The 22,487-nt window shown below is 34.8% G+C and overlaps 1 protein-coding gene across 1 annotated transcript in view; it reads right to left on the bottom strand.

Moving 5' to 3' along the window:
* Positions 1 to 22,487, bottom strand: part of ADGRL3 (adhesion G protein-coupled receptor L3) — a 436,049-nt gene that overhangs the window by 183,424 nt on the left and 230,138 nt on the right. The window contains exons 12-15 of the mRNA XM_088138611.1: positions 22,370 to 22,473; positions 15,470 to 15,655; positions 9,513 to 9,551; positions 4,404 to 4,587 (exon numbers count right to left, since the gene is read on the bottom strand). Coding sequence (XP_087994737.1) covers positions 4,404 to 4,587; positions 9,513 to 9,551; positions 15,470 to 15,655; positions 22,370 to 22,473 — 513 coding nt within the window. The remainder of the gene's footprint in view (positions 1 to 4,403; positions 4,588 to 9,512; positions 9,552 to 15,469; positions 15,656 to 22,369; positions 22,474 to 22,487) is intronic.

Genomic DNA, 22,487 nt, shown 5'->3' with positions numbered 1-22,487 from the left:
CAGTGGTCACTGGCTTGATCATCTTCATTTCCTACTTCATATACCCATGTGTTCTCCTTTCCTTAACTCAACCATCCTTCTCCTAGAGCCCCACCAACACATTGCCAGAGACACAGAGATTATAACATCCTGTTGCTAAATAAAAACTGAGTGATAAGTACTTTTCAACCTGTAACATATAAATATTACATACTCTGTTGAGGGGAATAGGAGTCAGTACTAATCACTATTTATATACCTGTTTTGGAAAGAGGTCATCCTAAAAAAGAACTACTCTTGCTCTTACCAGAAGCAACACTTCTTATTTAGGCTTTGTCTGAAATCCTTATTTTAGAAAACCTAACTATGTGATCACTAAGAGTTGACATCAGCTTGATGGCACATAAGCAAGCAAGCAAGCAAGCAAGCTTTTTTCCTTCAAAGACTACATATCCTATATATCACTAACAAAGGTGGCCTGATCCTCATAATACATATCCACCTAATGAATGAGAAGGGAAGTCTGAGAATTATACAGGCTATTGTCAAGTTTTTCTAAGTACAATAAAGTATAAATGCCCTTGCTCCAACCAAAGTAACAATGTGCTCCATATTCACCAAGTCTGCAGCATAAACCTGTCATTCACAATCATTGAAACAATATCCTCCCACCAGGACAATGTTCACCATGTGTGGAAATTGTTAATCAACGAGAAGGGGGCTGAAACAGAAGGTAGTTTGTTCTTGTAAGACAAATGTAAATTTTATTAAAATATATGGTCATAGACAAACAAAATAAATTCATTCATTCATTCATTCAATTTATATAGCCGCCCATCTTAGACCAGTGACTCTGGGCAATGCAAGACAAATTAAGAACCTGGGCAAGGTTAAAAAATAATCAGGAAACCTAAACCCTGAATCCATTGGGAATGCACTGAGGTAAAAAAAACAAACATATTGTAAACTAGAAGCTACCCAGGAAGAACTGCCCTGTCCTCTTGAACTTATTGTATAAGCAAATGAAAATTTACAAACTTCAAGAAAAAACAGAAGCAGGTACAGAATACTGTAAGCAAACTATGTGAGACATCTTCACTGGAAAGTTATTGACTGGTTGGAGCATTAATTCATTTTAGTAGATGAGAAGATTAATTCCAGATGTGGTCTCAACTCTAGACAATGCCTTATTATAATACTTTATTACTCAAGGGGATTTATACATAGACTTTATATATATTAAATTGGTATTTGGGTCCATCCCTGAGGACAAACTGAAGTTCAAACTATATTCTATTGATATCAATAAAACTGTTTAATGAGAACCTCAGTATGCAGATAAATGTAGTCACTTAGGTAATTTATCAGCTCTAATCTCCAACCAGGAAAATGTCTAGTATAGCTGAACTTTAACTCTCCAATTGTTTAATTTCTACCAAATATAAACATAGATTGCAAATGCATTTTGGAAGGTAAAGTATTTATTTCTTGACTTAGAACGTGATAGGACCTTTGATGGATTATGTGCCATCAAGACAGTGTTGATTCTTAGTGACCACATCTGTAGACCTTTTCCAGGATGATCTGTCCCTAACCTAGCCCTTCACATCTCCCAATAGTACACCCATCACCACTGTAATTGAGTAAATCCATATTACTGCCGGTCATCCTCTTCTCTTTCTTTCAACTTTTCCCAGCATTATGGACTTCTCAAGGGAGATGGGTCTTCCAAAATATGAGAGTTTGAGCCTGGACATTTGTGCTTTGAGTGAGAACTTTGGACTGATCTGGACTGATCCATTTGCTTGTTTTCTTCTTCCACCTGTTCGATCTTCTTCTGTTTCATCCTTAGCATAGCATCCTTTAGCATAGCAATTTGAAGTTAAGACCTCCTTCTGTGTTTGCAAATCTTTTGGAAAAATGTCCCTGTTTTTCTATGTCAAGTTTCATCTTTGATGTCTTTACTGATGTTATTGTAATATTACTTCTTGTCTTTTCTAACAATTCTCTGAATTTTTTTGTTAAGTTCCTTCCTGAGATCTTTGTCTTTCTTGACTTTGGGTTCTCTTCTCTTGGCAATTTCCACCATCTGTTCTGACACTCAGTTGATTTCTTCTTTCCTTGGTCTTTGACAGTCACTTTTCACATTCATCCTTAACAACTTTTTTATTTCATTCCACAGTTCCTCTGATTACCCATCAATGAGACTTAGGGCTTCAAAGTAATTCCTGATGAAGCCAATGAGTTTCTATGATTCAATTTTGAGTATATAAGCACCATTTTAAATAGTGTATCACAGAAACTGATAGTCTTTCTTCCTCCAGTTCAGCTTGACTTGTAACTTTCACATGAGCAGTTTGTGATCTGTTTCACAGTCAGCCCCTGGTCACATCTTTGCTGTTATAATTGAACTCTTCCACTTACCAGTAACATAGGCAGTTTGATTTCTGTGTGCTATGTTTGGTGATGTCCATGTATATTGGTTTGTTTTGGTGTTTGCAGAATGTATTATTAATGAAGAAATAATTGGATCGGCAAAAACTAATAAAGTCATTCTGCTTCATTTCTATTTCCCAGGCCATACAGTCCAACTACGTTTTCTTCTTTACCATTTCCAATGTTGGCATTCCGGCCTCCACCCATAAGCAGCACATCTTGCTTGCGTGTTCTGTTGATTTCAGATTGAACTTGACTATAAAAGTCATCGATCTTCTCTTTTGCATCAATGATTGGAGCATAAATGTAGACAATTGTCATATTAAAGTTGTCTGCAATGTCTAAGCAATATTATTTGGTCATTGACTGCACATACTGTCTTTGTTTTATCTTTCCTGGCTATGGAAGCAAGCAACACTATGCTTTTTGTGTCCTGAGTAATAAATTATATGATCTTCTGAGTAAAATGCCCAATTCCAGTCCATTTCAATTCACTGATGCCTAAGATGTTAATGTGTATTCAATTCATTTCATCTTTCACTGTGTTGAGTTTTCCCATGTTCATGCTTCTTACTTTCCATGTTTTTACTGTAATTCTGTCTTTGCAGATTTAATTTTCTTTTCCTGCATGGTAACATCAGTAACTAGATGGCTTTAATCTAGTGTGCCATAAACACCACTAGTACTCTGAAAGATCCTCAGCTCTTCCTCCTAGCATGTTGAATGCCATCCAGCCTCTGAGGTCCATAATCCAACATCACCACTTCATCTTGCTTGTTTTCTTGATACAGCAGTCATTTGCCATTGTCTTCTCCTGTGCAGTATGAAATCATGTCTTTGCTGTTACCACTGCTTCCAGCATCCTCCTATATTGCTGCTACCTGCTTGCTTTAACTTCATGCCTTGGTTGAGTATATACTCTTGGTATACACTCTCAATGTTCTTTGCTCATCCCTCCCAAAATCCTCGCCCCTGCCCCTCACCACAACAAGACAGTATAGCAGGATTTGTTGCCTGTGGGGTGGGGGTGGGGGGCAGGTGATAGGGCCATATCATCCTTCAAACAATATGCACTTGATATTGAATTACAAAAAATCAGAATGCAATTACTACTCGCTCTGTGCCCAGAGGAGCTAAGAGAGGTACGGCTTGTACTCAACATTTATCTAACATTATTCCAACAAACTGTAAGACAACCTTTACTTCAGCTCACTTTGGTGCTTAACATCACTGTTACTGAAGGGAAAGTACTGCAGTACTCTAATTTCTGAATGCATCAGTCCATGTGTAGCAGAGAAGATAGAAACAATAAGCCATGTGTTATTGTATTGTCCTCTCTAAAATAGTGCCAAACCTGCAATATTTCCCAGAATTGTTAAAAAGAATGAGAGGCCAATTAAGCTGTTTCTGATCATCAACCGTGAGGCAAGAGAAACCTAATTATGGGACACAACTCTCATGTCATTTATTCATTTGTTTATTTGCTGACATTTGTGTTCTACCTTTCCAATAAACATAATATCCAAAGCATCTACTGTGTTACTTGGCTGCTTACTGGATATGCCTTCATTTTTGATAACAGTAAATCGTTAATCTACTGAATGAATTTACTTAATGTATTTTGGATCATATTACCTATGCTAGTTCACTGAAGCAAAACAACAAGAACAATGAGACCTCCATTTAGAAATGTGCAGAATGCCATTGAGAAATGTCACTGATCTTATTAACTGTTTCTATAACCCATGAAAATGTGTTTGACATTTTAGCTAAGCAGGGACTATCATATTTCATTCACTCTAGCTAAAATACAACATGTAACACTATCTTCTTAACCACTGTATTTGTCGGCTTTCATTAAAGATTTGCAGAATGGAGTTCTCCCATATATCTCCCACACGCAGATAACTGAATAGTTGTTCTCCAAAAACATTAACTAGGTTACAACTGAAGAAAGGTATTTTCCACAAGTTATTTTTGCTACTTACGAATGTTGTCTGTGCTCTCCCTCACAATATCAGTCTTGAGGAGGTTGTCTGCAAGCACAAAGGCACTTTCTTCCACAGTGTCCAGTAACATCGTAGCTGCCCGCAGCTGATCACGTGCAGGAAGGTCCCTCCATGCATTTAGAGCTTGTGGCTGCAGGAGGTTATTAACTGTTTCAACCATGGCCTGTGAAGGAGGAGGAGGAGTAAGATTGATTTTTGGTAAGCCCCTTCCATTCATTAAAAGGAACATAACAAGCAACAGGACAACATTTTCCAGACTGCTGTTTTCAAATGTTAATGAAGATTTTAAAATGAGCAGTTATACAGGAGCAAAAATAATACCCTCCAATTTAGTCAGAAGACACTCAATAAACAAAGAGAAGTTATCTTATTTATGACTGTGAATCAAAAGACTGGAAATTAATGTGCATTAAATTATCCAACTTAAAATCTGTACAATATAAACTATAAACAGAGAGACTCACGTATGAGCTTGCTTATAAGTTAGCCACAGTGGACCTATAATTCCACTTTTACTTTCAAGTGTAATCCTCATCCTTTATAAATCAAAAGCAACATTTAAGCTGGGATCAGTCTTTAATTAGCTCTGTGCTTTTATAGTTTAGCTCTTAATTCTGGAATCAAAATATTTTTAAATTACAGAGTCCAATCTCGTGTTTGTTCAGCTAATAATGATAATAATTACGAAAGCAAAGATAATACCAATAGTAATAGGTGCTTTGGGTGCAATCCCAAAACATCTGGAGCACCACTTGAAAACCATCAGCATTGGCAAAATCACCATCAGTCAATTGCAAAAGGCAGCTTTACTTGGAACAGCTTACATCCTGTGACAATACCTTTAACACCATCAAACAACAACATCTGCCTATCCCAGGTCCTTGGGAAGGACTCGATAGGTGGATAAAGATGCCAAATCCAGTCTAAACATTTGCTTGACTGTGCAACCAACAATGATAATGTACCAGAATTACAGAATGGCAATCTTACTCTGCTGTGTTTGTAATATTATGGATTTTGAGCCACTCATTGAAATCAGTGTCAGCCAATACTGCACAAGTTTACCCTTAAAAATGGAATTCTCCTTTGACTTTCTTTTGCAGGACTGTGTATAGCCCCTCCAATATATGTGCCCGAAGTCTGTGTCCTTCACCTTGCGTCCCTCTCTAATCCAGGCATAATTGGCATGGATGTTTATCGTTTGAGGGACCAAGAAAGGGACCAATTTCCAAGTCTTCAACCTACTAGTAAATGCTCTGCTGGCTCCATCTACTTCACTTCTATGTATTATACAGGGAAGTTTACAAAGAGGCACTTACACATAGGGATCTGAATGAATGTATCAGTTTGACATTTGCATACAAAAATATGTATACAAGCTGCATACAAGCAAAACACACACACACATTTGGAAAGCCTATATTAGAGAAGTTGTGTCAAAGGTAAAGACTCCTTTGAGTTATGCTTGACATCAGATGACTGCATGGACATGTCCTTGTTAGTTATCTTGCCAACAATGCAAATGTGTTTTGCCATTCCCAGGATGTTCCTTTGACTTTCCAGTCCAGCCTACAGCCTTGGGATTTCCTGCTGATCTCTCACTTAATTGCTAAGGAGGCCTGATTCTATTAGCTTTTTTCAAAATCAGCCAAGTTTAGATAGGTACTGCAACCTGAGCACACAGTCAAGGTGATTAGAAACATGTATTCATTGGAGGAAGATACATACAACAATTTAAGGGAAGTGACACATAAGAATTGTTTTCTATTTAAAAAAATATTTTCCTGAAAATTTGACCAGATTTAGACAGATCTGCTTATCCTTACCCTCAGCCTCCTGCTACAGAAAGCTACACATTCATTTTTGTTTCATAAAAAGTCAACATAAATGCCTCACTTCTACATGGGTAGTTCCATAAAACCTGAAGAGGATATTCTCCTTTAATAGTGACACCAAAGGTCTCCTATTCTCCGTGCTATATTTAAGTACAAGTCAAGTAAATCATAAGTTAGTTCCTCATTTTATGTGAGACAACTAAATATGTTACAGACTAGATGTTTATCATAACTGAAATGTCTTTGGCTTACATAATTTTTGGGTGGCACGATACCTCAGACAGTTTATTGTCCTGATGTATCATCAAATGTTCACCCATGTGCATTTTAACATTCTTCCTTCCTTCAGAAATTATTTAATTTAGACAACAGAACACTCCCCTCAGTGAATAACTCTGCCCAAGTGGGGAAGATGTGATAGAAATATTAGCCCATTTTTTTGTATTTCTGTTCCATAGCAACCTACATAACATCCCCCCACAATTCAAATATTTTTTATAAACTATGTACTTGCAGAGGAAGACTCCAAATTACAAACCAAGTACCAACATTCTGTTACATACAGCAGTGTCACACAGAGGACAAGAAGGGTATAAAGATAAAATTAGCTGTCTTCTCTTGTATTATTGCATATTATCATATTTTACATGGATTTTATATAATTTTTCCTAACTTTTACATCTCTTCTTACTGCTGTTTCAAGCAATGTAATGTAATGAATCCTTGACAGTGGGGTGAGAACATAATACATTTTTTTGATTAACTGGAAATCCTGAAGCCTGAGCTCTACATTCAACAGCATTAACTTCTCTTCCAGGACCGCAGGATTCCTTGTATCATTCACAGGCTGTCAACCACACCTCAGAGCTGAAGAAGAGATGAACAGGAGTTGACCTATCAATATGGTTTAAAGTTTGTTCCACACCAGGTGTCCTCTCCTTGGCACTGCCTCCTCTCTTTATGCCACCATGCAACTCTCCTGAAAATGTTCAGAGGGGCCACAAAAATTTGGGGAGGGATAAATGCTATTTATTTAATCAATATACCATTTTAAAGACAGTTTTTTGGGGAAGCCAGAGGAAACTTAGGGGCAGCCTAATTCTGACAGCTCTCCAGTTATTGCCTTGCCCCCATATTTATTTAGTTCTGAATGTATCTATTTCCTTTCCAGTTTCTCTCAGAGCACTTATGTCTATATAGATACTATGCACTCATACCTCCAGCAGCATTTTCAAAGGAGCATTTTTGTCTCTTTTGGAAAAGAAAGATGGGAGTGGGCAAATCTTTTCTTAAAACACTATGGGAGGAGGAGTGGATTTAATTTTAACATCCACTGAATATCAAAGACATTTGTAAAAATTCAGTAAAACATCCTTGTATTTTGCCAATGTGATATTTTACATGTGTTTTTAATGTGGAGATATTTGAATATCATAGAAGATTGATGACTCATACTTTTGGGTATATCAACAGATCATGCCTATGTGCTGACACTGTACTAGCATTTATATACTGTTTCTAGTATAGGGAAGTAAAAAACAAATTCTTTTAAAGGTAGTTCAATTAAATGATTTTATAGTTTTTTAATAATAAGCAACATTTATTGCCAATGCAATATTATTCTGCTGGTACATAAGAGTCTTTATCAAATTCTCTAGATTATACTGGATATATTATATTTTGTCCACAAAGTTTCACATTTTAACCTTGATGTCAGATGCAATATTATTTAAAGGAATTTAGGATAATCTGTCTGTCTGTCTGTCTATCATCACACTAACAATTTGATAGTAAACATGGCTAAACACATATGTAAAATATTGTAAAGCTGATCTGGGGTTGAGTTTCCAATTAGCTTCAAGCCCAGTTTTAGGGCACCACTTGATCTGGTTGCCCTGATTGGTAATATTCACCAGGAGAAATGTCAATCACTGATTTGAACTCTAAATAATTGGTTATGGTACAAGTGCTAGATAAAATCTGTTTTGAAGGGTCTATTAATTTCTGTTTGTCTCCCTATGCTTGACATTGTTTCTGAAACTGCCACAGTGGTTTTCAGGACATTTGTGTGTGTCGGAGTTTTATTACTACCCTGATCATTTTCAGCTTTACTTCTCCATTTTTTACATTTCCACAAATGGCAGGGTTAGAGTATACATGTATCTTTGTTGTACAATTTCCATTATATATGTGTTTGCTTAACATGCATGAAAAGTTTTACATATTTCTTAGTTCAGCTTTCCAAAATCTACATAGCTCTTACCCAATGCTTGATATATAAAATAATTTTTAAGACCTTTTCTAACTGAGAGTGTGAGATAGCATTGGATTCAGTTCATTGCTGTTGTCTGTGAATCCACTTTAATGGAGACCAGATCAACCCATAATACATTTCTTACATGCCTGTAATTGCTCTAACATACATCTCTTAGATTTGTGACCATGACATCAACAATCACAAAATGGCTATTGTTGGGTGAAGTCTTTTTTATTCACAAATGGGTGCCACCATGGCATGGCAAGTCACAACACCTATTTACCAGAAAGCAAACTAGTAAAATTGCTTCTTGTCACCATTTGGATCTGCCCTACAACCCCATCTTATCTTTATCTTGGCAAATGGGCATATGTTCAAGCAAAGCACTGAACTAGAGAACTATGGTGGTGGTTAGCAATATGGACCTCTGTGCCTTATGTAGAGAGCAGACACATTCTTGCTGATAACACAATGCTAGGAGTTAGCAGTTTGTTTTACATCATGCCAGATTCTCATTTACAGTTATTTTTAATATTAATATAATCTGTAAAAAAAGAAAATTCAGTAGGGACAGGGAGACAGGTAGCTATGAGAACAATGGTTATCCTCGATGTATTTGTTACATGATATATAATCACATGATAAATGATCCTCAGATCTCACATATAAAAAAAACCTTGTGAAAACTGTGACGAATTGAAATCACCAAAACCACTCACATACTGCGCTAGCATTATCTAAAGAATTGGTTGTCACAGAAATAATCGCTTCAGTTAATGGGATTTTTCTGATCAGATCTTTCTCTGCTTTCAAATCCATTCTAATTTTCAACAAGACTTTTTATTATCTTTTTCCTTTTATTAATCATTCCCTAAACTTCTTATGACTAGATAATTATCTCTTTTTCCTAAGAATTGTTCAAGTTACACTTGTAATAGTAGTGGTAAAAAAAAGCAAACAAAACAATTATATATTGAATGAGAAAATGGAAAGTACCTGGACGTAGGCTCTACAGGAACGTTCCCGTTTCTGAAGCTGGGTCCACAAAGATGGCAGTTATGAAAACAGAATTTTAACAAATTAGTGTCAGGAGAAAACAAAATATATAAAACAATAATATAAGAGTTCTTTTCTTTTTTTTAACAAGGCTATAGACTTTAAGCTAAGCATCTTATTATTGAACACCAGATACAAATATGTCAGTTATTTAAAATTATTCAGATAAAGTATAAACATTATAGATGGGTTTTCCATTCAAATCCTTCCATCCTAAAACATTTTCTCTTTATCTCTTTAAGACCGTTTAAGTCACTTAGAACTACTCAAAAGCTAAGTGACAAAGCAATGTTTATGCTGTACTAAAGCTAGGTAAAGATAGGACTTAGGGATGACAATTTCTAGTTAGCGTTCTGTCACAGGGAATGTCCTCTCTTAAAACTCAACAGCCAATCTCTTGGCAATATATAACTTTGCTCATCAGAGTAGGAAGGAAAGATATAAATAATATAAACCAAATAAACCAGATAATTAAACAAGGCCTCCAAAGAAGATTATTTAAGATCAAATACATCATATTAGTGTTATTTTATGACACTAAGAATTAAAAACCATAATCATGGATATATATTTGATTCAGTCCTCCACAATTTATGTTTATCTCTTTTGCTTTAAATAACAAAGTGATGAGAATTTAAGAGAACCTGCAATTTATACCAATTATATTATCTAATTACTGTACATCTTTTAAAAAACAAAATATGCTAAACTGACTTATTTTAGAGCGATTAGAGTGACAAAACTTAAAAAGAATATTTTTAGGTAAATCAGGTTTATGGAGCAATAACAAGCTTACATTTGGAGGATTCGTATTTTATAGTTTGTGTGTGTGTGTGTGTGTGTGTGCTTATAAAAATATAAAAAACTTAGAAACAGCATAATGAATGTTATGGAAATTTAGAAAATCTCCCTAAGTGAATTTAATTTGAAAATACTTGAGAGATCAGAAACAAAACAACAAAAAGAATAAGCAGAGCTTTTGAAAGTACCTATAAAATATTTATTGAGAAGTATCAAAACGCAGATAAATTACTTGGTCATTATTCAAGAGAAGAGTAAACTACTATAATAATCATAATGGTTAAAAAACTAGGGCAAAATAATGAATATTAAATTAAATGAAATTCTGTAAAAATCTGAAAACTTCTAGAAAAACATTGTATATCATATGATTCCAAAATAATATTTGAAAAATCCTAACATTTCAAGACAGACTATTCCTTGATCCAGTGGAAATGCTAAACTATCTGACAATATGGTTCCAAGAATTGGTCCCTTTTCTACAATTTATACTTTTTTAATTAAAAAAAAAACCCAGTAGCATGAAAACATATGTTACTTACATTCTCAAAAGTGAAAGTGCTTTGCATTGCACCAGAATGTCCAGGAGTGCAAACACAAATAGTGTTGTGTTCATAGTGGGAACTAGCGCTCCCACCCCAGCCATTCAGGCTGCCTTGCATAGGTCATGTATATATTTGGATATATATACTGCTTCACAAGCATTCATCCTTTAAATGTACAAAACGATTCAATATTGACAAAATCTTTCCAAAATATATTTGAATTGAGTAAATCATAATTTGCTTGTTTATTTAGGAAAGATAAAGCAGTTGCAAAGCTGTTACAAATTGAATATTTCCTTTCTTGGGTATACTATACAAATTTATGGAAATTTCCATCTATCTCAATGAGAATCCTTGGCAAAAAATGTTAGCTGTTTTATTGGGGGGAGTAAAAGTATAGTAAAAAGTACTATAATGAATCAAGAATAACAAGCCTCAAAACAAATCTGTTTTGTTACATTTTTATAAGTATATATCCATACTAATATATTTGAAACAAACATTTATTATATTATCAATATATAATATTCCATTTAAAGAGAATGCATAGATTTCGTGCTAACCTCTATTTTTACCTAACAGTTTATCCAACAGAATTAAAGAAAAAATTACATCAGTGTAATTGGAATAGTAATATGGACTAATATCAGATTATTTAAACCCTAAATAAAGCTCCAACAGCAGCTATAATTTATTTCTGTGAGGAAGCTAAGTACTATTTTTTGTATTTATCAAGTTGTTTGACACAGTGGAAAAAATACAGAATATATACTTAGTATCCTAAATATTATGATGATATGATTAAAAACAAAATGTTTGTTGAGAATCCTAAATGTTCTATGGAGATATATTTTCAGAGTGAGATTCTGAAACAAATGGGATTGACAGAGAGGACAATTTGATACACTGATGTTTAAAACTATCTAAACTAACTAAAAGTATTTATCAAAATTATGCAAAATCCTGAAATCAAATGTGAACTAGTCAGATATATTGTCTGAATTAGAACTCTGCTGCCATTTTCATTGCTGTTTTTCTTGGAAACAGTCAGGAGGAGAGGGGAAGGGGGAGGAAAAGCGTAAGAGTGATTTGGGGGACACAAAGAGGAGAAAATGTAAACAATCCTATGCCCTGGAGGGAACTTATCTTAGCAGGTGATGGTAGTAACACAGAAGTTTCTTTATTTGCATTCTTTTCTTTCAAAACTAATTGCTTTGCCACAGTTTGCCGCCACAGAATTGCAAAATAGTATCCCAGTGGGTTTTTTTTAACCAGTGGGTAATTTCCCTTTAATCGTTTCTGGAAGGCCTCTACATCTGTGCCATAGGATTATTTCAGTCATTTCTTATGTCTGGAGAACGGAGAGCTGAGGTCGATGTAATGAAATGAAATGCCTACTAAACTTAATAAAATTAACAAGTTGTGTTAAAAATGTTATTCCTAAGCTGATATATTCATTCTTGCATGGTCTTAAAGCAGCAATGGGCAATCTGAGGCCCCAGGGCCACCATATGTGGCCTTCGAGGCTTTTTATTCTGCACCTCCCAAAGGATCATGTAGCTTCCAGGAACAACTGCCTTTTCTTCCCCACATGATCAGTCCAAATAACATCAACAGCAAGAGTTTAAGTGCAGTGAATACTATGGAAACACCGTCTTTTGAGATGGGAGTCTTTTATCCATCAGCTAGCAGATGAGGAGATGGAGTCACAATATCTTTCAATGTGTGGTTTTTCCATATTGAACAATATCACATTGTACTGAGCAGCGAGATCATCAAGGGTCTCAGATGAAGAAAATGATGATGATGATGGTGATAATTCATGAAGATATTAGTCTGCCCTACTCAACTGAGGAAGATGTACAAAGCCTTGGTCCAGATAAAATTTCCAATGTGGACTCTATGGCTGTAATCAGACTGAACTGGAAGCAAAACTGCCACCTTTTCTTGGGTTGTGTTATTCCTCCATTTCTTCCTTATGTGGCAACATGTTAGCAAAATATTTCCAACCAAACGGCCCTGACTTTTTCCCTGCTTTGGCTATGAAAATGTATGGGGAGAAATCTCCAACTAAATCAGAAGGAGTCTGGTAGCACCTTTTCAGATTAACATATATTATTAAAATGCATATGCTTTTGTGAGCTACAGCCATATTTATTCCAGATAAATGCAATTTTCTGTTATCGTCAAATATAATTCAGGTACACTGTAAAATGTAAAATAAGGATAAGGATAGGTATCATCACCTCTTAAGAAAAGGAAAAAAAAAAGATCAGTCTGGCTGCAATGGGATGCCAAATGCTGTGAAGCTAGTACATCTTAGGGTCCAGTGTGTGAGTTCCCATTCCCAAAGAATATAATTGACTGTTTGGTTGCTTAGCAACTTCAGACATAACCGAATTAAAAATATTTTGATTTGCTTTAAGTTTGGCTTTTGCTCAGGGACTTCAACAAGAGGAATATTATGCCTTAGTTACTGAATGCAATGAGTTATTTCACATAATTAGAATAGTTACAAAAACTAGTGGGGATGCTGGCACTTGAACCACTGATTTCAAGGAGGATTTAATTAAATAACAGAATTAAATAACAGAATGAGCCACACTAACTGGGGAATTATATTGCTGCTACTCTACATTAAAAATAGCAATGAAAATTGTCAGAGGCAAAGGGCTTGCCTAAACCTTTCTTTCTCACATGTATTAGGTAACTTTGTATGTATGTTATTCGTAAATGGGATTCCACCATTGGTAGATTCTATTCTACCTTATCATGGCATTGTTCTGCCGTATCATGGCATTATTCAATTACCTGTGTCTCTTACATTGTTCAATGTGGCCCAAATCAATTAAACCGATAACAATTGTTTCTAGTACTCCTCCCCTAAATCTAAGGGAACTCTAATCTTGCTTCTTAAATGCTGTAAATTAGGATTCCAGACTTCATGAGGAGAAACAAGAAGGAGAGGATTACAGCAAAAGCTCTCAGTGGGCTGAAAGGGTTTATCTATTATTTTTGAATTAATTATTTTGTTCTGATTGTACTCAGGATACTCAGATAGGGATCGTGGTCAGGAATACTTTCTATTTTATTTTAGTTATTTGCCAGTGGTGAAGTTCTGTAGATCACATTGAAAGAAGCTGACTCCCATGATGGTCCTAACCAGGATCATGCAAAAATGGCTAAATTTTCTCTCACTGAGCTGAAAAAACTGTAGAATGCAACCCATGATGCTTTGTACAATTAATTAAAATATGTTATTTTAGATTTCATATATTTTTCTGATTATTTTGGAGTGAAAAATCTCTGGGCAGTGCCACTTCAAACTACACTTGATTGTTGTTGATAGCAGAGAAATGATTGAAAGTTCCTCCACTCAAATGGACAAAAATTTCATCAATAATGATGTTCTAACCTAGTCTTTTCCTTAACATGCTACTCTGCCGTGTCTATGTTAGTTTTGCATATGGAGCAGCATCCAGTTATTTCAATTTTCCACTTCAACATAAATCTAATAAATAAATACTTATTACTTGTGTTATCAAAGGAATGCCTGAGGCATATTACACCTTTTATACAATCACTTTCACAATAGCAACGTTATGGTTTCAGCTATAAAACACAGCAGTATGAGGAGGGAGAAAGGGGGTCCTCAAAATTAACAATGAAAAGAAGTTTGGAAAAGGGGAGACAGGTTATTAGAAATCCAGAAAGAAAGAAAGCACATCGTCACTTTGCAGTTTGGGGCCTAGTGCTAGTGTTCATTTGTCCCTCTTTCCAACACTTTCCCATATGTTTGCAAGGGGCAGGAGAAGAATGACAGCTGGGAGGAAAGGCAAAAGGTAAGAATTAATACATTTCCATAGCTCTTTACATTGTCACTGTAATTTAACCTTCTCCAACCTCCCAAATGCTTTGGGTCTCAAATCCTATCAGCTTCAACCAGAAAAATGTCAACTACAGTATTTTCAGAACCTCATTACAACAGAGCCAAGAATTCAGAGGACAATGTTTGTGTTTGCAAGCCTCTTCCTTTTCTTACACGGTAATTATGGGAAAGTGTTGTGGGGAGGTGAGGAGTGGGGAGAACTTTGTAGATGCAAGATTGACTAAATAAGGAAGTAAGGAAAAGAAGTTCTTCAGTAACATTGCCAAGTGGTGTAAAAACTGGAGTTTCCTCTATTTGATCCAGATATTTGAAATATAAGATTTCCTCATATTACCCTCATATTACCTCTCTGTTTCTGTCATTCATAAAAAGAAAAATTACCTAAGAAGTCCATAGGATTATTTTTATACTGTAATGCCATATGCTATTCACTCTATTCTATACATAAGAACTAAAGTTTAGAAAATTATTTTAAATAATTCCCACATCTAGATAATTCCTGAAACCATCGTTAGATAAACAGAGAGTGACTGATTTCACAAAAAGGTGAAGAGCGCTATTCAAAAGGGTCATAATGCCCCAACCTCAGTGATAAATAGAAAGGACTTCTTGTGGCCAAATGTACAAGCTAGAATCATGAGTTCAGAGGATGTGGTTCTTACCTTGTTTAAGCTTCGTGCTGCACTGTCTTTTCCACCAGGTGTCAAGTTTCGAAGCTGCACATCCAGTAATCCCACCAACTGATCCATGGCACGAACTGAGTAAGTGATATCCCCCGCATTCAAGTGGCTTTTTGTTTGTTCAGCAAGTTCTCTAGCAACATTGGCAGCTGTCTCTCCTGATTTCAACTATGGTTGAAAAAAATGTGAAAACACGTCAAGATATTTTATGGACTAGCCTAAGAGAAATTTATGTTTTATGAGGAGGGAGCATTAAAGGCAGCCCAGTTGAATAACCGCAATAACAACATAGCATTTTGAAGGGTTTGAAAGGGCTTGAGGCATTTCCTAAGTTATAATAATTCTTAAAATATATATCTAAACTAAGTCAGTGGAATTCTGGAATTCTGTGTGAAATGTTCTTTGAATAGAATTCATGTCAAACATAAATGCTTTAAATATTAATAAAATCTAGATGAGTTGCCAAAAGTGGCAGGGATAGTAAATTCTCCTGCCAGAGCCTGCAAGGGATACAATAATCTGTTGAAATGAGGCAGGTTCTAAAGTTTCTTCAGGTAGATTCTGAAATCACCACGGAGATCAGATACTTTGTCAGTTCTTAAACACTGAATTGATTTACAAGACACCTTCCCATGATTTAACAGAAGCATCAGAGCATACAATTTCTCCTTCAAAGAAATGCTCATTGTTAATCACATCAGAAGCTGTCACTTCTGATGGACAGATGAGTGCTTTTCCCCCTAATACGTTTGTGGCATTCACCCATTTCAGCAGGACCTTTTGTCCTTTATTCAAGTTCCACAAGGAGGACATCTTGATCCCTTTAGCTACAGTACGTATGTTGGTGAAACTTTGCCTTGATCACCAGGAAGAGCTTTCTCATTTGTGTGGAATTTTTGAGCCAACACAATAAGTAACACAAATATTAATAATTAACAATTAAGAAAACAGCAATTATATTTCATTTCATGTAAACTAATGAGTCATATACCTTAAAAAGTTGGACTAATCAATACAAACTAGAAGAGAAAGAAGGAAGCAACAGGAAAACCAACAGTAACCCCCCCCCCCAGAAAAAACCATGACAAATTTTCCATGTATCAAATTGGTAATTTATTGTATTTATACAAATTGTTGTAATTCAGTTTTTAAACAATTAGTTAAACCTGGACCACAGGGACCAAGGGGACAAGTTTATCTGCTCTGTTTTCCTTCTACTGGATTTTTTGTATGGCTTTTGCCTTTAGCAGTCTCTGGAATCTTATGTCCATAACTCTGGTTTATGGATGAAAATTCTCCCAAATATTTATATGTACATTTCTCAAGGATTTCAATTTATGTTTAGTTAAGTTATTCTTTAGAGCAGATTCCTAAAGTTGTGATATTAAGATGATGAGAGAGGTTAATCCTATTTGAAACTTTAGTTATTTGTAATACCATAAGGTTTGAGAATTGATGTTGTTTTCAATCTCTGTTGAAATAATACAGTATTTTAAAGCTGCATTGCTACATCCTGATAACTACTTTGATATTTGTCATTTTGAAGGGCTAATATGAAAAATTACAGTTGTTGCTTGATTTAGATAGCAACCCTAAGGTTTTTGTTCTTTAATATGTTTTTCATTTTTTTGCCTTCTCTTTCTTGGTAGACCCAGTTATGCCACTTTTCTCACTCCTCATTTGCTTTTCTTTCTTTGTTGGAACGGAAATTTAAAATGCGTAATTATGGGATGTTTAAATGGAAGTGAAATATGCAAATAGTGTTTGAAATTGTTATTTATATGGTCCTGAAATTACTTTTTGATGCTGTCCTTTTTAATCATTCATGAGCATATATACTTCTTTGAATTACTGTGTCTTTGAAGGATGTGACAGTGAATGTGAATAGGTATGTCTAACAAAAGTAAACAACCTATTTCTAAAATTAAGAGGTTCAAAGCTTGACATTGTATTCTTACATGAGGCGCACATATTGAAGGATTATAAGAAGAAATTGTTGAAACTGTGAATAGGAGATACATTATGTAAATACTATTTGTTTTGCAAAAAACAAGAGAAGTGTGGCCATATTAATTTATAAGGACATTTTTCTTTCTGTACTGCAAGCAAGAACAGATGTAGAAAGCTGTAATGTTAGTGGAAGATCCTTTAAAGGAAATTGAAATATTAACGGGTAAATTGAAATAACTTGGTACACTAGCAGGTTTTAAGATTAATACCCAAAAGACAAAGATGTTAACAAAAAAATATGAAAAACAAGATACAAACAGAATTGATGAATAAAACGGGTTTTAAGATTGAGAAGAAGGTAAAATATTTGGGTATCACTATGACAAATATGAACTTTATGTTACTTCAAAACAATTATGTTAAGACATGGAATGAAGTTAAAAAAGATATGTTAAGATGAGACAAAGTGCAACTGTCATTGTTGGGGAGAATCTCTGATAAAGATGAATGTTTTACCTAGAATGTTATTTTTTTTTCAGGTATTGTTTGACAACTGATGCACCATTTAAACAATGACAGAAGGATATATCTAAATTTGTATGGCAGGGGAAAAAACCCACATGTTAAATATAAGGTATTACAAAATGCAAAGGAAAGAGGAGGATTGGGTCTACCTGATTTGAAATCATACTTTGCTGCTTGCTGTTTAATCTGGATGAAAGAGTGGATGTTGCTGAAAAATAGAAGGCTATTGGAGTTAGAAGGACATGATCTGAGATTTGGGTGACATGGATATTTGTGACAAAACTAAGGTTAATGTAGATTTTAAAAATAATTATGTCAGGCGTGCCATTCTGAGAATATGGAATAAATATAAATTTAGGTTGTGCCGAAAGACACTTTTGTGATTCTCAGCACAAGAAGCACATATACTAATGCAGAAGAACTTAAACATTAATATACAATTGAAAGCAGAGGCTTTTCTTTTGGGATACAGACAGATAGCTGGAAAAAAGTCATGGAATTTTGTTTTTACATATGACAATTGCAGTGAGATTATTATATGCTCAAAAGTGGAAAGATTTGGCACTACCCACAGTGGAGGAATGGTTGGTGAAGATGATGGAAGTTGCTGAGATGGCCAAACTGACTTCTTTGATTAGAGAAGATAATATATACATTTATTGCTGACTGGAAACCCCTTACAGAGTTTTTGCATGAAACAGAAAAAACTGAATTTATGCTTTGTGGTTTTGATGATTAGAAAAAAAAAAGATAATAGAAAAAAGAGAGCTTTTACTTTTGTAACTATAGAGTAATTTTGTAACTATACTTGTATTTGCTGCAAAGAAAATCAGAAACTACTTCTTTCTATTTCTTTTTATCCTGCCTTTTTGTACTTTTTTCTTTTCCTTTTTTCCCTTTCTATACTTCATATTAGTTCTTGTTAGTTTTTATCTTCTTTTTAAAACTTTTGATTAAAAATTATATATAAAAATAGAAAGCTATTACATTATTAAAATATGTTTTGTTAATTTTTAGTCTTCATTTAGATACTCATGCTATATTTCATGACTGTTTCTTCTTCAGACAGAGATCTCCCAACACAGGATGGAATATGGAGTTATAAAGGAGGTGAGGGGTGGGTCTAAGACATTGTCTATAAAAGCAGCTGAAGTTCTTGGGGGGAGGGAAACAAGAAAGCATTCGAGCAGCTTGACTATGTTTCTGTGGCAAATCAGAATGTAAATAAAATATGGGCTCCAATGTCCTGTGGACACTTGTGCTATCACCCATCAGACTCCCTGCTATTTCTGATTATTTATTTATTTTTTTAATCAGAAGCAGACATGTTGCAAGCAAAACATAAGTAATTGGCACCATGTTAATTTCAAGGCATGCCTTTGAACCTTAAGAAACATTGGGGGGGGGGGATTTTACACAATGAATAAGCTGTGTGGTGTTTTCAGGTCTTTGTCCACCTGGTGGCAATATGTGATCAGTTTCATCCTTATTGGGAATCATCAGACATAGGTAGCCAGATCTTTGTAGCCCTCTCAGGGGATCGGATGGGGTGGAAGTCATGTAAAACCTTATACACAGGGGCATGACATAATGTAACATCTGTATATACTCTATCTGTCACTGAAAGCTTAAGGAAAAGTGGACTGAACTGTATATACCATCCTGATGCAAACTATTATGAAGAGTGACTTATGATGTATATAGCAAAAAGTATATGTTCTGACTGGAAAACTGGGCCACAGTGAAACAGATGTAGGTTATCAACTCTGTGATAACCAATGAGCAATGTCCCGATGCAGCTGTGCTTTGTTGAAAATAAGAACTGAATAAGAAATAGCTGATCTGTATTTTGAATAGGAAACTATAAGAAATATTGGATTTTTTTTAATATCCTGGTTTTGGGGAAGAAAACAGATTTGCACCTACCAAAATTATTGTTTTATAATAAAATGAAGTTGCAAAATATCAATAAGAATGCAACCCTATAGTTATTTATATGATAGTATGCACCACTGATTTCAAGGGAACTTATTTCTAAGTAGATCTAAATAGGATTGCAGTCTCAGCCAAGAATGATGAATCTGTGGTCTTCAGATGATGTTGAACTATAGCTTCCAATTTCCCTTACTATTGATCATGCTGGCTCGGGCTTCTGGAAGCAACATCTGAAGGTCACAGATTGCCCATGTTTGCTTTAAAGTATAATTTTTATGAAAACCACTGAACTATGGATAGTGGCTTTATTTCACTGCTTTTTGCAACTAATTGCTTTAAGAAATTAAATAAGCCAAACCACAAAATATCAGGGATGCAATGATCATTGCTTAATTGAAAAAAGAGCATCCTGTATGTACAGAGGGATCCACAAGGATAATCAATGATGTCAAAACAGCAGGTGTGACCAGGTGATTGAAGCTCCACCCCTTTTTAATGTGTGTTGCACATATCACACAGACATAAAAAGGGGCAGGAATTCAATCACCCAACTGCACCCACCATTTTGTTGTCCCCTGTCAACACTCTCTGGGTATGACTGCATGAGCCTAAAAAAGCACAAGAAAACTTCAAATGGCCTTCCAAAAACTGGATGAATTGAAGATCTTATCCTGGGAGGCAGCTAAGGACTGCCTTAACTCCTTTATCCATAGAATAAAGACAATTTTAATAGTCATTGTAAGAGTAGTCAAAAAAACAATGAAATCACACAAAATATAAAGGCAGTAGTCTAACAAAATCTAGCACGACCATGTTTGGAGACATAGTCCTCCAGGAATTATCATTACTTGCTAAACAAAAGTTATGTTACAAGCATGATGTCTCAGATTTGTACTGGAAGCAATATGGTCAAGTTTTGTATGTACCTTTGTAACACTATTCTTATTGATTAAGTCTGCTTGCAAAGTTGGCATTGAGTAACTAAATTAATAAAGCTATTCCTCCACCTTTCAAACAAAATAATGCATCAACTATGGAATAAATAAAATATAGACTATTTTAAAATGAGCTTGTCAGAGGCTGGGTTATAAGAAATACTTCATGGTTAAAAAGAAATTGAGAATTAGCTTTTTTAAAATCATACATAAAACATTTTAAGTCCTTGAAAGAAACAATAAATATTAGAAGAACTTTTGGTTTATTTCACAAAGAAAATAGTTTTGGGAGTTTTGTAAAACTTGAAAAAGTCTGTATTCATTTTATAATGCAAAACTACGAATCATGACATTTTAAAATTCAGTAATTAAATAACATTTCAATCCATTTCCTGAAAAGGAGATCAGATGACTCAATTTAATGCAATTGTTTGAAACTGAAACAAATTTAATGTGGATAATTCTATTCCTCCATTTCTACAGAACGGTATGGAAAAAGATGCAAACAAAGCTGGAACTGAAACCGAAACCATGTCCTTATTTAGTCATATTTATTTATTCCTATTTGGAGAATTCTCACTCATTCACACACAGTTGGCAATCATAACAACGGCTCTTGCAAAGCAGCTGTATCTTGAAATATGCAAAGCACTCTACTTAAAAAGCATTTTTAAAACATTCATTAAATGAAGAATCTCTGTCCATTAGGTGCAATTTCTAAAAGTAGCTTTAATAGATCAATAAGTCTCTTACTGTGAAGCAACTTGAAATTTGGGGTATATTATAGGAAAATCATAGTTCTCTTTAAAATTCCACATCATTTTTTTCCTCAAATCATGAAACTTTTGACATCTTAAAAGGCTAGATATTTATAATGACTTATTATCAACTAAGTTTCACTTCATGAGATGCTGACAGAATAAGGTATCAGACATAACTTTTTTTTTCACTATGAAGAGAAGTAAAATAAGAACAATAAAATATGATGTCAAAGGGAAATGAAATGTAGGAACTGCATAAAGTACTTATCTTTGATATTAGGAACATGTGCTCCTGAAATCTGGTATATGTGCATTGTGACTAGTGGTTATAAGAAGTAAATTCTCCAGTTAACATCCATGCTAGTAAAATCTGAAAGTATTTTCTCTGAGTTTTCATCCGTGTGTTAGATTCTGATTTTTTTTTTTTTACATAAAAAGCATCACTTCTAAAAGATTTTAAGAGACCTGAAAATTTTAATTTATAAAGATTCACCTCTCTGATTATTCTTATGAAGTCACTGACTACTGTTTCTCAAAGAGTGACTTAAAGATAAGTCATGCTGAAACTGATCTTCAGCCTCTTTTATACATTTGTCTGACATAGTTCTCCACTGCTCTTCCTTTCACTGCAGGCGATGGTTTCTCAGATCCCTGCTGTACTTGAGTAAAAGAACAATTGAGTTGATTTATTCAACATTTTGAAAACAAAATCTTATTTTGAAATGCAGAATGAATGAATATTAGCACAATTAGCCCAAGTCTAAGTGAACAGTTACCTTCTGAGTGATGTGGTTAACCCAAAGTGAGGTACAATTGCTGAGGTCTGGCCCTTGAGGATCCCAGTTTCCACCAGGAGCAAGGCAAAGGAATGTTGAAACGCCTGAAATTATAATG

Source organism: Python bivittatus, unplaced genomic scaffold, assembly GCF_059951505.1.
Source record: "Python bivittatus isolate LINGU-HERP-01145 unplaced genomic scaffold, Pbiv_v1 ctg000270_np1212, whole genome shotgun sequence".
Classification (NCBI taxonomy): domain Eukaryota; kingdom Metazoa; phylum Chordata; class Lepidosauria; order Squamata; family Pythonidae; genus Python; species Python bivittatus.
The sequence above is the reverse complement of the archived record's forward strand: the minus strand, read 5'-3'. Positions and strand labels throughout refer to the sequence as shown.